Below are 12917 nucleotides of genomic sequence, written 5' to 3' on the forward strand. Positions count from 1 at the left end.
TTTAATGTTGAAACGAAGGTGAAAAATAAAAAAAGTTTGGGCATGTTTTTTTTTTTTAATTTCCCCTTAATTTTGTCAAATCTGCCTGAAATTTGACAGGGATGATACCATGAAGGAATAGTACAAAAACTGCAAATTTCACACTGTAGAGACCAGGTAGGCACCACTGAAATTGGTGCAAAATTGAAAACAAATGAAATGAATGCAATTAAACAAAAGTTTTAAAAAACCGAGGCTTTAAAAACAAAAAAGGGAGCGTTATTTTTTACCTCGGCATGCCCCTATGGGTGTAAAGCTGGTACAAAATTTCTTGCCTATATCCTCATAAGAGACTTGAACCCAGATCCAACTCCAGTCAGCCTGTCTTTGAGCTTCTTCACCTGTCAAATGGGCACTGCAGTAGTCCCTAATCTCACGGTAACGGCTTTCAAGGCAGTAATAGAAACCCTAATTGCACCAGGATTTTTGGGTTGCAAAATGCTGATGGTGACCCTGTGTTTCATTGCAGCTCCGGCCGTGATAAAATCTGCACTGTCTGGGACCTGAACACGAGAGCACCCAAGGGCACTATCTCCGTCTATGAGGTGAGGCTGCTTTTCGTGCCTTCCTGGCCCAGAAGGGGTCTGTGCTGTGAGAAGGAGAGGAGAGGCTGGGCCGCCAGAGAGCATGCACACGATGTTCTCCTTTCTTGCATGGAGCCAAAATGTCTTGGGAGATGAGCATGGTTTCTTGGTGCCTCAGGGGAACTTCTCACAGTTTTAATTTTTGTTTCCCCTTCAAATACCAGCCTGAATTCATGCAAACAGTTCACTCAGTTTATCACCAGAGTCTTAACTGTTTTACTATTCATAACTAGGCATGGTTTACATGCGCCTTTGAGTGATGCAGTCGCTGCCATCTCTGTAGCCTGTATGTATGAACTGCATCCTAGAGTAATAAAGGAACTGGCAGAAGAATTCTCAGAACCGCTGTCTATTCTCTTTGAGAAATCATGGAGGATGGGGGAAGTGCCAGATGACTGGAGGAGGGCTAATGTGGTCCCTGTCTTCAAAAAGGGTAAGAAGGAGGAACCTGGGAACTACAGACCAGTCAGTCTGACATCAATCCCAGGGAAAATTCTGGAGCAGATTATAAAGCAATCCATCTGGAAGCACCTTGAAAACAATGCCGTGATTACTCGAAGCCAACATGGAATTGTCAAGAACAAATCCTGCCAGACAAAGCTGATGTCATTTTTTGATCAGGTAACCTCCCTTGTGGACCGTGGGAATGCTGTAGACATCATATACCTCGACTTCAGCAAAGCTTTCGACAAAGTGCCCCATAATATCCTGATGAGCAAACTAGCTCAAAGTGGGCTAGATGAAACAACGATCCGGTGGATCCACAGTTGGCTACAGAATTGGACTCAAAGAGTGCTTATCAATGGGACCTTCTCAAACTGGGGAGAGGTAACGAGTGGGGTACCGCAGGGCTCAGTCCTGAGCCCAGTACTCTTCAACATTTTTATTAATGACTTGGAGGAGAAGGTGCAGGGAATGCTGATCAGATTTGCAGATGACACAAAATTGGGCGGGATAGCTAATACTTTGGAAGACAGAAACAAAATTCAAGGTGATCTGGATAGACTGGAGCGCTAGGCAGAAAACAATGACATTTAATAGGGATCAATGCCAAGTTCTGCACCTAGGAAAAAGAAACCAAATGCACAGTGACAAGATGGGGGATACGTGGCTCAACAACACTACAAGCGAGAAGGATCTTGGAATTGTTGTCGATCACAAGCTGAATATGAGCCAACAATGTGATGTGGCTGCAAAACAGGCAAATGCTATTTTGGGCTGCATTAATAGAAGCATAGCTTCCAAATCCCGGGAAGGACTAGTTCCCCTCTACTCAGCAATGGTTAGGCCTCATCTGGAGTACTGTGTCCAGTTCTGGGCACCACACTTTAAGAAGGATGCAGACAAACTGGAGAGGGTTCTGAGGAGGGCAACAAAGATGATCAGAGGACTGGAAACAAAGCCCTATGAAGAGAGACTGAAAGAACTGGGCATGTTTAGCCTTGAGAAGAGAAGAGTGAGGGGAGATAGGATAGTGCTCTTCAAGTACTTGAAAGGTTGTCACAGAGAAGAAGGCCAGGATCTCTTCTTGATCATCCCAGAGTGCAGGACATGGAATAATGGGCTCAAGTGACAGGAAGCCAGATTCTGGCTGAACATCAGGAAAAACTTCCTGACTGTTAGAGCAATACGCCAATGGAACCAATTACCTGGGGAGGTGGTGGGCTCTCCCACATTGGAGGCGTTCAAGATGAGGCTGGACAGCCATCTGTCAGGGATGCTCTGACTTGGATTCCTGCATTGAGCAGGGGGTTGGACTCAATGGCCTTGTAGGCCCTTTCCAACCCTACTATTCTATGATTCTATGTATGTATGCATGTAACTCACCCAAATCACACAAGCAAAAGAAGTTCCTGACCAACTTTCCCCACCAACTTTCTCTTGGGAAGAAGAAGAGGATCTAATCACTCGTTCTAGTGCCCACAAGGTTCAAGGGGAGTCGGTGGACACTGACAGCCCCTCCCTCCTGAAACAGCCACCTGAGAGGAGCCTGCAGCTTCAGGAGAGCTGGTGCATCCTGACCTTCCAAGATTGTCCCCCTAAGAGCAGAGACCGGGGCATATTTGAGTGGAAGGGCCCCAGTCCTGAGGAAGGAGGTAGACTTCTCACATGTTCCAAATCAGTATCCTGGGAACATGTTGTGTACAGAGTTGTTTGTTTGGGGCCTGGCCACTGCCGAAGGAAGACCTTATCCTGCCATGCTGTCCATGACTCCTTTGCTGGACCACTCCTCTGCTGTCGGGAACATCTGGAACTTTGGCCCCCTGAGTTCTTCTGTGGCCTTGCTGGTATGACAGCATTTTGAGCCACACTGCAGTAGTGACAACAGCAGGACATGAGATCAGCATGAGAACAACTGTAGAGAAGGAGCTAACCATGACATTCAAGGTAGCGGAGCTGTTTTTTGCATGACACAACAGCCTACCATGGGTTATTTGACCCACAGTGAGGTTGAAGCTGTGTTTGGCTGCCATTTTTGCAAGCTCATCTTGGGTTGTCGTGTCATGCGTGCCCAGTGAGCGTGGGTTATGTGAGGATTAAACAACCCTCATATAACCCGTAGTCTCTTCTAGGTTATATAACCTTCACATGTGGGGGTTGTATATTCAGCTTGGTGTCTGCGGGCTCCACAGCATGTCGTGAGTTAAATAACAGATGGCAAGCCGTAGCATATCATCCAGACCTGGTCACTATGTAGGCCTGGCCTGAAGGAGGACGCTGACAATGTTTAAGAAATGAAATCCATACCCCTGCTTCAGGACACTTGCATCTGCCCCAACCCTCTCAGAATGCATGCACCCGCCACCGTGAGGAGGACTGTTTCCTACCAAGAGAGGTAGAGCAGAGGAGAACTCCAGGATCCTCTTGCGTGACTTCACTGAACATAATATTCCTTGTGGAGCATGCATGTTTGTGCAGAAGTAAGGCAGATGGTTCTGATCACACACACCCCACGCCCCCGGGACTTAATTCAGCTTGTGTCTTTTAGTATAAATCCCGCCATGGCATCCATCTTGCATATGCATCACATTTGCTGAACATTCCTAAATACTTTGCTCGTCTCCATTCTTCTCACTGACTTTATCCATCTTAGAGCATCGAATCTGTGGTCTTGTTACCAGAAGAAGGGGATTTTTCAAATGTGGGAGTGAAGAAATCAGGCACTCATTTTCTCACTGCAGGCAGCAAAGGTGAGTGAAACACCTTGAATGTTCTTCCCATGCAACCACCAGAGACAAAAGCCTTAGGAGAGAGCAGGCATTGCCTTCTTCCTCCTTTTTGCTGTTAAGAAAGGTAGTCTGTATTTGGGGACTCGTGCCTGCTGAAAACTGGAGATTAGAGGTAAGAAATTACTGTGGTCAGAGAATGCTATCCATCGGATTGGGGACATGAGCTGCACGGGCACCATACCACTGGAAATACATAGGTCTTCCATTATATTTTTAAATCATAAGGCCTAGAAACTTGCCCACCCTTTTTTTGGTAAACAAAAGCCAGGATTCATAGGCTGCTACACTGCATACCAAATTTTTATAAAATCGTGCAGAGCACAAACCAGAGTGTGGGTTGGAAAGCATTGCTCTACCTGCAAAGGTTTTTTTTTCTCTAGCCCTGAAGCCTTGGAACTGGTGTCTCCTATGAGGGGGCTACCTGGCCCCTCATATATACACCCTCACCCCACCCACGCACAGATTCTGAGGCTACTATATTCTGCACCAGATCCCATACATGCACAGAAGGCAAACACTGCATTATGTGCCTGTTAATCTGCTACGGTGCTGTTCTTCTGTCTTAAATCGAAGTGAATCTGGTTGTGTACAGATGGCCTTCCTTTATCGCACAGGGTTTAGATTGTTGATGTGAAGGGATGACTTCTACCAAAGCCTTGAAAGAGGGGAGGCTGTTGGCAATTTTCTGTTTAAAAAGGGAGGGAAAGATAAAGCCCCGTTCCCTGGAGGGGAGTCTTGCCCAGCTGTACAAGGTGTTTGATGAGTGATCTGTGTGCCATGCATTAGGGATCCTCCGGGTGTGGGACGCATCCTCGGCTGTTTGTGTGCACAGCCAGTTGCTGCCCAGCCATTCAGCATCATTCAGAGTGGAGGACGAGGCTGGACTTAGCAGCCTTGTCCACTGTGCGCTGGTGCCAACGAAAAGTCAGATTCTCGCTGTGAATGCCGACCGCAACATCTGCCTGTATGACGCACAGACGCTTGAGCTCAGGAAGCAGGTATCCAATCTTGGCGTTGGCCCAAGTAAGCAAAGCAAAGGAGGAGGGTGCAATGCAGGGGTTCCAGGGTGATGGAGCTGGAGATACCTCCCCAGTCTCCACCTAGACTGGGAATTGTGCTCAGGTCCACTTCTCAGAGCCAGAGCAACTGACTCCCTGTCCTCTTGCCCAGCGTGTGCAACATCAGTTCCCTCAAAAAGTTGTTTTGTCGACGTTCTCTCCCCCTCCAGTTTTCAGGTTACAATGGAGAAGTTTTGGATGTCAGGTTCCTGGGCCCAAAGGACACGCACATTGTTGTGGCCACGAACAGCCCCCAGCTCAAGGTCTTTGAGTTGGCCTCCTCTAATTGCCAGATCCTGTATGGCCATTCAGGTAGGTGGCAGGAGGGTCCTGCACTTTCCGAGTTGGACTGTTGCAATCCGTTGTGTGGAACTGTCCTGGAAGGCTCCTTTGGGACTTCAGCCGGTGCAAAATAATACAGCTGCTGGGTCGCTACCTGCGACCAGGCAGAGAGAACATGTCCTGCCACTTGCACGGGCTGCTAAGCCATTTCAGGGCACAGCTCAAAATGTTGATGCTTGCCTCTTTAAAGCTCTAAATGGCTTGGGACTCACTATCAGAAAGACTGCCTCCACCCTCGTGAGCCTTCCTGAACTGTCTGATCATCTGCAGGGGCCCTTGGAGTTTCCCCACACTCCTGCTGCCTGTTAGGGTGAGTGGGTTGACACCGTAGGGCGGGCCCTGTGCTGCCCTACGTAGGGAATGCCATCCTCGGGGAGGCTTGGCCGAGACTTTTTCAGTACCAGGTGACGATCATCTCATTTGCCTAGGCCAGCGCTCCCCAGCATGCTGGCTGGGAATGATGGGAGTTGTAGTCCAACACGTCTGGAGCGCGACAGGCTGGAGAAGGCTGGCCTAGACTTTCCAACACATCACTTAAACTGTTTTAAATTAATTTTTTATGGCTTGTTTTACTGCTTTGATCTGTTTTTATTCTTGGGTGAGTGTTTTTTACTATGGTAGTTTTAGCTACTCTATAAGTGTTGCAAACTTAAGGGCAGCATATCAATACTTAAAATAATTAGGCCGCTGGAAGTCTGTTGGGAGTCATGAGAACACAACGTGGCATGTTTTTAAATGGAGTCACCATGTATAGACATACTTCTGTATACGTATAAGCATGGGGGAATTTCAAAGATTTCTTCCTTATGGTGAGACTTCCCTGTAAGAAGCAAGCAATCTTGTAAATCATGTGGTGTGAGTTCTCACAGGCAACTGTTTCATGACCAGATGGACCCTGGCAATGTGACAGACAGACAGACAGACTGACTTGTGAGGCACAGAGGAGGATTAACCAGGTTATCAAGATGAGAGCTCATGGTCACAGGAAATAAAAAATGCTGCAGACCTGCAATCAAAACTTGGCTGGCTAATTTATATGTGAAATATTCTCCCCCCCCCTTTTCTATGGGCTGCCTGCCCTACATTGCTCTTGCCCAAGCTCCATTACACGCCCACTTCCTTTGTGCTAGCAGCGCACAGCTTCTCCTGTACTCAAGGCTCTGGCTGACCTTGTTCTTTTCTTCCAGAAACTGCCCCATGTGTCATGTTATTGCTGACATATTCCTCTTTAGTAGTTAGAGAAATATTTGTGAACATTCCATGACTTCTCAACAGCGCAGTGAGTGTTGGATTACAGTTCCCATAATCTCTGATAACTGGACAGGGTAGCTGAGGCCGATACGAGTTTGCAGGCCACAGGTTCCTCACTCCTGTTCTAGAGCAGCCATGGGGAACCTGTGGCCCCGCCCCCTCTCTGTGGAAAAAGCCATTTTTCCATCACTAATTGGAGGTGGCATTGGGGATTCCCCTTCAAGGGGAGCACCAGTTGAGTGGCACTTTGCTTGCACCCCAGGTTGGGACAGTGAGCAGCACATGAAGGAGCTGCTCCTCCAAGAACCCTCTGTTCCTCTGTCTGCACAGGGAAAGGCGAAATAGGTGAGGGAAGATGATGTGAATAAAGGGGGTGAAGCTTTGGGGCAGACCCTCCTCCTTTTGTTGTCATCTGGCCCCCAGACCAAAATAAGTTCCTCGTTCCTGTGCTAGAGCACCAGACCTGCATATGAAATGATTGCTGGAAGGCTAAGTATAGACATACATCATACATAATCAAATGATATCCAGTTGCAGGCTGTTTTTTTCTTCAGTTGATTGTTGATTCTGTGTGGCTGCACCACATCACCGCTGCCCTCTTTTTTGCAGACATTGTCCTTGCCTTGGATGTCTTCCGAAAAGGGAGGCTGTTTGCTAGCAGTGCAAAGGTACTTCCCAATTGGGATCAGTTTTATTGTTTAATTCATTGCAAGATATATGGGAGCATAATTTAAGAATATAAGGACAGCTGTGCTGGATCAGACCAGAGATGCATCTAGTCCAGAACTCTGTTCTCAGAGTGGCCAACCAGCTGCCTGTGGGAAGCCTACAAGCAGGACATGAGTGCAACAGCGCCCTCCCGCCCATGTTCCCCAGCCACTGGTGTACATAGGAGTACTGCCTCTGATACTGGAGGTAGCATACAGCCATCGGAACTAGTAGCCATTGATAGCCTTCTCCTTCAGGAATTTGTCTAACTCCCTTTGAAAGCCATCCAAGTTGTGCTATGTGAAGAAGGACTTCCTTTGATCTGTCCTGAGGGCAGATATGCTTTGAATGTGGAAGGGCATTTTGAATTGATGCACCTTCCAACCTTAACGTCCTTCTTCCCCCACCCAACCCCATATGCACATGCAAGAGCTGGCACAATGCTTGGCCTTCTTCTGTTCCAAGCTCACCCCATCTCAGAGGACAGGTGGCAAGTTGTTGCCATCTGTTGAACAACCAGCTCCAGCAGGAATTAACGTCCCATCTTTAAAGGGACTTCCTGTTCCTGGTTTTGTGTGTCTTTGTGTATTGTGAGTGACTACGCTTGCTGTTCTGAACCATGTCTTAAGGGGAAGTCTCTCAGGGAGGGTGGGGCTGAGACATATGTGAGACTTGCCTCCCTCTTTGCCTCAGCAAGGCACTGGCATGGGCAAGAGGTCTAGGTGGTGGGAGAGCAGCTGGTAGGACCCTTCAGACGATCCATGGAAAAGGGTTTCTAGCTTGGAAACAATGGAGCAGTGATTTTGCTGGTGCAGTGGGGAGAGAGGAGCGAGGGTGAGGCAGTGCTAAATGACATTGGAGGATGCCATGGCAGGCAGCCAGCCAGCCAAAAAGGCTGTGAGGTTGGTGTCTGAAGGCTGGGTTCACTTAGGGGTGGGTGGGTAGGTGTATTGTGGACAGGGGATTACACTGAGGACTTGTGTTGGCAGCTTTCTTTTATGATGGGTCCTGACCACAGTATGGGGCACCATGGCCTTCCCAAGGCTTCGCTGATATTTAAAAAACAGCCACAGTCATCAACCTCTTCTGTTTCTAGGATAGAACCTTCCGCGTTTGGCTGATGCCAGTAGATGGTGATGTCTTCTGTGTAGCCAAAGGGTTGGGCCATACGCATGCAGTGGGCGCCCTCTCCTGCTCCAGGTAATGGAAGCCCACCCCCAACAACACTTCCTTGCATTTTTTTGATAGAAACCAGTCTCCTGTGAACTATGGCTATGTTTGTGCTAGGACTCTTTCTTCAACCATAAAGCAGGTTCAGTGGGGTGGAACTCTTTGGTACTCTGCTTTGCTTCGGAATGTCTCCTCCATCTTGCATGGTTGGGTCTGGGGCCTCGTATGCAGCTTACATACTATGCAAACATTCACCATCACTCTTCGGCAGGGCTGGAAATGTAGAGGTTTTGCCGTGTGCCATCACAGAGAAATAACAGGAATCAAGGCCTTTTATTATTGTATTGGTGCAGGTTTTTAAAAGAATCCAATTTGTAACCATGGGCTAAACCTAGAAAAAGCTTTGATTAAAGCTCCTTTCGCAGATCTAGTTCAGCCAGTGTGTGAAGACGAATTTTTACATTTCAAATTGGTTGAAGGCATGGGATAAATATAAATGGTAAGTCCAAACATATCTCCAACAATAGAAGATCTGGAAGTAAATAGTAAACCAGTTTTTAGAATTTGGAAAGAAAATACCCAGTTTCATTAGAAAGACTTGCTGTCTCAAAATATATTATACACTGAAATTAAAGGAAGAATAAATGATAGGGATCCACCTTGGTTTGAAAGCTTTCAAATTAGATCCTGTTTCACTGAATTAATGGGAAAATCAGAATGTAAGAGACCAAACAGAATTTGAAGGAAAAAAAATATTAAGGACAAAGTTTTACTGTCAAAGCTTTATAAATGATTTCTAAACTATGATGCTGAGCTTAACCAGGTAAAAAAATTATGGGGCTGTTTGTACATAACAATGGCATTTGATGGCAGATTGGGGGAATGGGCGCCATGTATGACCCCCTTCCGGTTTGCAGAAACAACCTATAAATGCCCCATTTGTAAGTTGTTAGTCTGATGTCCAAACCCAGACACTTTGGGTTATTTGTGGGTTAAACAACCCAAACTTAACCTAGGAACGAATTGTGGGCTAACTTTGGGTTGTTTAACCCATGAACACCCCAAAGTATGCAGGTTTGGACGTCACACTGATAACCTATGAATGAGCTGATCAGAGGTGGTTGTTCAAAAGCAGAAGTGGTGGGCGCACAGGAGGCAGCATGTCTCTCTCCCGCTTGGGCATGAAAACCCATGGGTTGTTTAAACTATGGGTTGTTATTTGCAAACCAGGTCTATATAATCAAATGGGCACAGGAGAGAGGTGAAAATATCCTAGTGGAAATTGGGAAATATTTGGAGGAAAATTACTATTTCTCCTTGAACATGACATTGAGAGAAAATCGTTAAATACCATCAGGTTATAATTTTACACCAGTTTTATAAACAAACTAACTTCCCTAATTTTTGGAAGTGTAAAAACAAAGCTGGAGATTATTTTTCTCTCTGGCAGAAATGTTCCTTAACTCAAAAATACCAGAGAAGAATGACATTTATAGGAAAGACTTTAGCCTAGAAATCCTTTTGGAGCCAGATTTTTTTATTTTGAACTTTATTGAGGGATCAGTTCAAGAGCATAAAAAATTAGTGTATTATATGTTTGCTGCTGGGATATTGTATGTGAAGAACTGGAGATCTCAAAACTCCTTTCTGTGAAAGATTGGTGTGATAAAATGTGGGGCCTAACAGTGACAGCTAAATTAAATCATTATATTAGAACAAAAGAAAACAGACAAGTGGAAACCCTACTATTTTTCTCTACATTTTTCTTGAAAAGTTTCACATAACATATAAAGTATATTTTTGATAACTTCATAACTAAAAAATACTATTTTTAACCAGATCTCTACACTTTTCTGTGTTAGTGAGGCAGAGGCATTGCTCTGCCTTAATTACCCCTGTCTTTAGTGGCAAAGGTCTCTGCCCTAGGCCTGCTGTGTCTCCATCTTGGTTGCTGAGGGAGGAAGGGAGCTCCTCTCCCTATGATCTTACTCTGATTTATAAAATTCCTGTGAGGGACTGGGCTCAGATCTCTAAAAACAGTAGCTGTTGAAAGAACCGAGAGCATGGGCTGAAATTAGGGATGTTAGAGAATTCTGCCACGGACTCCAATGAGGCCAGATTCTAAAGAATCTGGCCCCTCGCAGTCCGTGGTGGAACAGACCACCCACCTCCGCCACCCTGTGAAGTTGCCCCGGAACAGATCCTACCTGCCACCGGCCGGTCCGGTCCGTCTGCTGACGTCCTGTGGAAGAAAATGGCGTCCGGTGTAGCGGACGCCATTTACGTCCCTTCTCTTTGCCGTGATAGGCTACGTAAAGATTTATGTAGCCTATCACGGCAAAGAACAGGGACACAAATGGCGTCCGCTATGCCATTTGCGTCCCTGCTCTTTGCTGTGATAGGCTACGTAAATCTTTACGTAGCATATCATGGCAAAGAAAAGGGACGCAAATGGCGTCCGCTGCGCCGGACGCCATTTGCATCCCAGTGGCCGGAGCCAGTCAGCGAGGATTCTGGGGGGGGACACGGATTGCCCCCCCCCCCCCCCCGCGGACCCCCCACGGACTCGAGGTAAGGGGTTTTCATACATCCCTAGCTGAAATAAAACACCTGAGATGTTGCTGCTAGTGAGACATTAAATTATGGAGCTGGGAAAAGCCAACATCTTCTTTGTTCTAATAAAGTTAACAATTTTAAGTAATTATTTGTCCAATATTTGACTGGTGTCAAGAATATTGGCTTGCCTTTCCACCATGAAGCTAGGCCTTCCTTTCACATCTGATGCAACCACCTGGGAGTGTGTTATCTGGGGAGCGCCTCGGCCCTGCCGCTCAGGGCCAGGCTCAGTCTTTGTTAACTGGGAAAGTAATAACAGCTGGGTTTGGTGGGAGGATCCTACCTCCTCCTAAGGTGAGAGTGGGGGACCCAAGAATTGGGTTGGGGATTTGCTGGGGGAAATCTGCCCTGGGTTGCCAGGGCTGAGCCTTAAAAGGAGCCGAGACAGAGGTGTGTTTGTCTGCCTTTGTTATGCTGGGTTTTGGACCTGGCTTGATGGATGGACTCTCTCCCAGGAGGCTCTTGCTTCAGTATGTACAAGGATAGGTTAGCCAACGTTTGTTATTTTGCTTGCATGTGCGATTAAAAGGCTCTCTATGTATCAAGGTTTCTTCTTCAGATATTTCAACTTTGTACCTCTCTGTACAATTTACTACCTCCATTCTTCTCTTTCCCTCTACCCCTTTTCCCTTAATAAACGTTCATCCAACTTAAGGTTGGTGTGATTCCATCTGCATAACAGTGCTAATTTCAGTGCCTCCTGGCCTGGGAGGGCAGGTACTGGGTGTCTTTTGGGGACCGGTATCGGCCTGTCCTACCTTGCAAGAGGGTTGCGATTATTTCCAGCGCTCCTTCACAACTGGCCAGTTGAACAGATCTTATTTTGACAGGACACATGCCCAGCCGTACCTTTATTTTATTAGTTATTTATTACATTTCTATACACCCCAATGGCCAAAGCTTTCTGGGCAGTTCATGTGAAATACAACATGATAGAACGTAATATAAAATCTTTAAAAGTTTAAACCACAATAAAACCAGAGTAAAAACCTCCAGCGGGGAAAGATCTAAAAACACAAGAACACACATTTAAAAACAAATGGAATAACAAAAAATAAAAAGATCTTCACCTGGTTCCAAAAAGACCATGATGTAGAACCCAGGCGAGGGCATTCCACAACCTTTAATCCTTTCTATTGACTTCTTCTTTCTCACTGTGTACCCCATAGCAGCTCCTTGCTCTCTCGGTCTCTCTATATCCCTTAGCATAAACTCTTTTCTCCTTGTCTGCATCAGCATTAGCGTCTCCCTGTCTTTCTCCACTTCACAGGTCTCTGTGCCTCTATGGGTGTGTGGAGAGGGGGCTTTGTGTTCAGTCTCTTCACACTCTTTTTTTTTTTGTATTTCATACTCTTTGCCGAGTTGGGTGGCAAGAGCACACAATGTTTTCATTCTTCCAGCAGCTTGTCCATTGGGTGATGCGGCTGAGCTGTGCTACACGGCTGCCTGCCTGCAATAAGCTGGAAAAGGTGTCATCCACACCATTGCATACCTCCAAACCCAGGAAGAGCAGTGTAGGCATAGTGAGGCAGTCCTTCCCCCACCCCCAGCTCTACTTTGGATGGACTTGGCTGGGCCTTAAACGTTCCTGCAAATGAATATTGGATGGAATTCCAGGGAGGAGGGGGCTGCAGTCAACCTTTGGGTCATATGTTGGACAGACCTGGTCTACAGACATGGTAGACCTGAAACCTTCCTTTCAAGTGCTGTGGGTTACACCGCATGATTTGGGGCTCCTTGCTTTTGAAGGCAAATGAAAGAAAAATGGTAGAAAATTGGAGGACCAGATTTCTTAATTTTGCAGCGACACGTCTTTCAGTTGGTGTCAGGACATGGACAATAACCAGTGCTAGAAAGCTTGAGAAGTTATTTGTGTTGCCTTGGCTCCCCTTTGACATCCAGAACCTGTGCGTCTTCAT

The 12917-nt window shown here is 46.4% G+C and overlaps 1 protein-coding gene across 4 annotated transcripts in view; it reads left to right on the forward strand.

Moving 5' to 3' along the window:
• Positions 1 to 12917, forward strand: part of TBL3 (transducin beta like 3) — a 36214-nt gene that overhangs the window by 5921 nt on the left and 17376 nt on the right. For all 4 annotated transcript variants that reach the window (XR_014785621.1, XR_014785620.1, XM_084819016.1 and 1 more), the window contains exons 8-13: positions 509 to 584; positions 3718 to 3814; positions 4640 to 4851; positions 5082 to 5223; positions 7114 to 7172; positions 8309 to 8412. Coding sequence is in view for 2 of the 4 variants with exons in the window: in XM_084819016.1 (XP_084675142.1) it covers positions 509 to 584; positions 3718 to 3814; positions 4640 to 4851; positions 5082 to 5223; positions 7114 to 7172; positions 8309 to 8412 (690 nt within the window). In the remaining 2 variants the exon portion in view is untranslated. The remainder of the gene's footprint in view (positions 1 to 508; positions 585 to 3717; positions 3815 to 4639; positions 4852 to 5081; positions 5224 to 7113; positions 7173 to 8308; positions 8413 to 12917) is intronic.

This window comes from Heloderma suspectum, chromosome 12 (assembly GCF_057233095.1).
Source record: "Heloderma suspectum isolate Gila_16-S chromosome 12, 16-S_ref, whole genome shotgun sequence".
NCBI classification, from domain to species: domain Eukaryota; kingdom Metazoa; phylum Chordata; class Lepidosauria; order Squamata; family Helodermatidae; genus Heloderma; species Heloderma suspectum.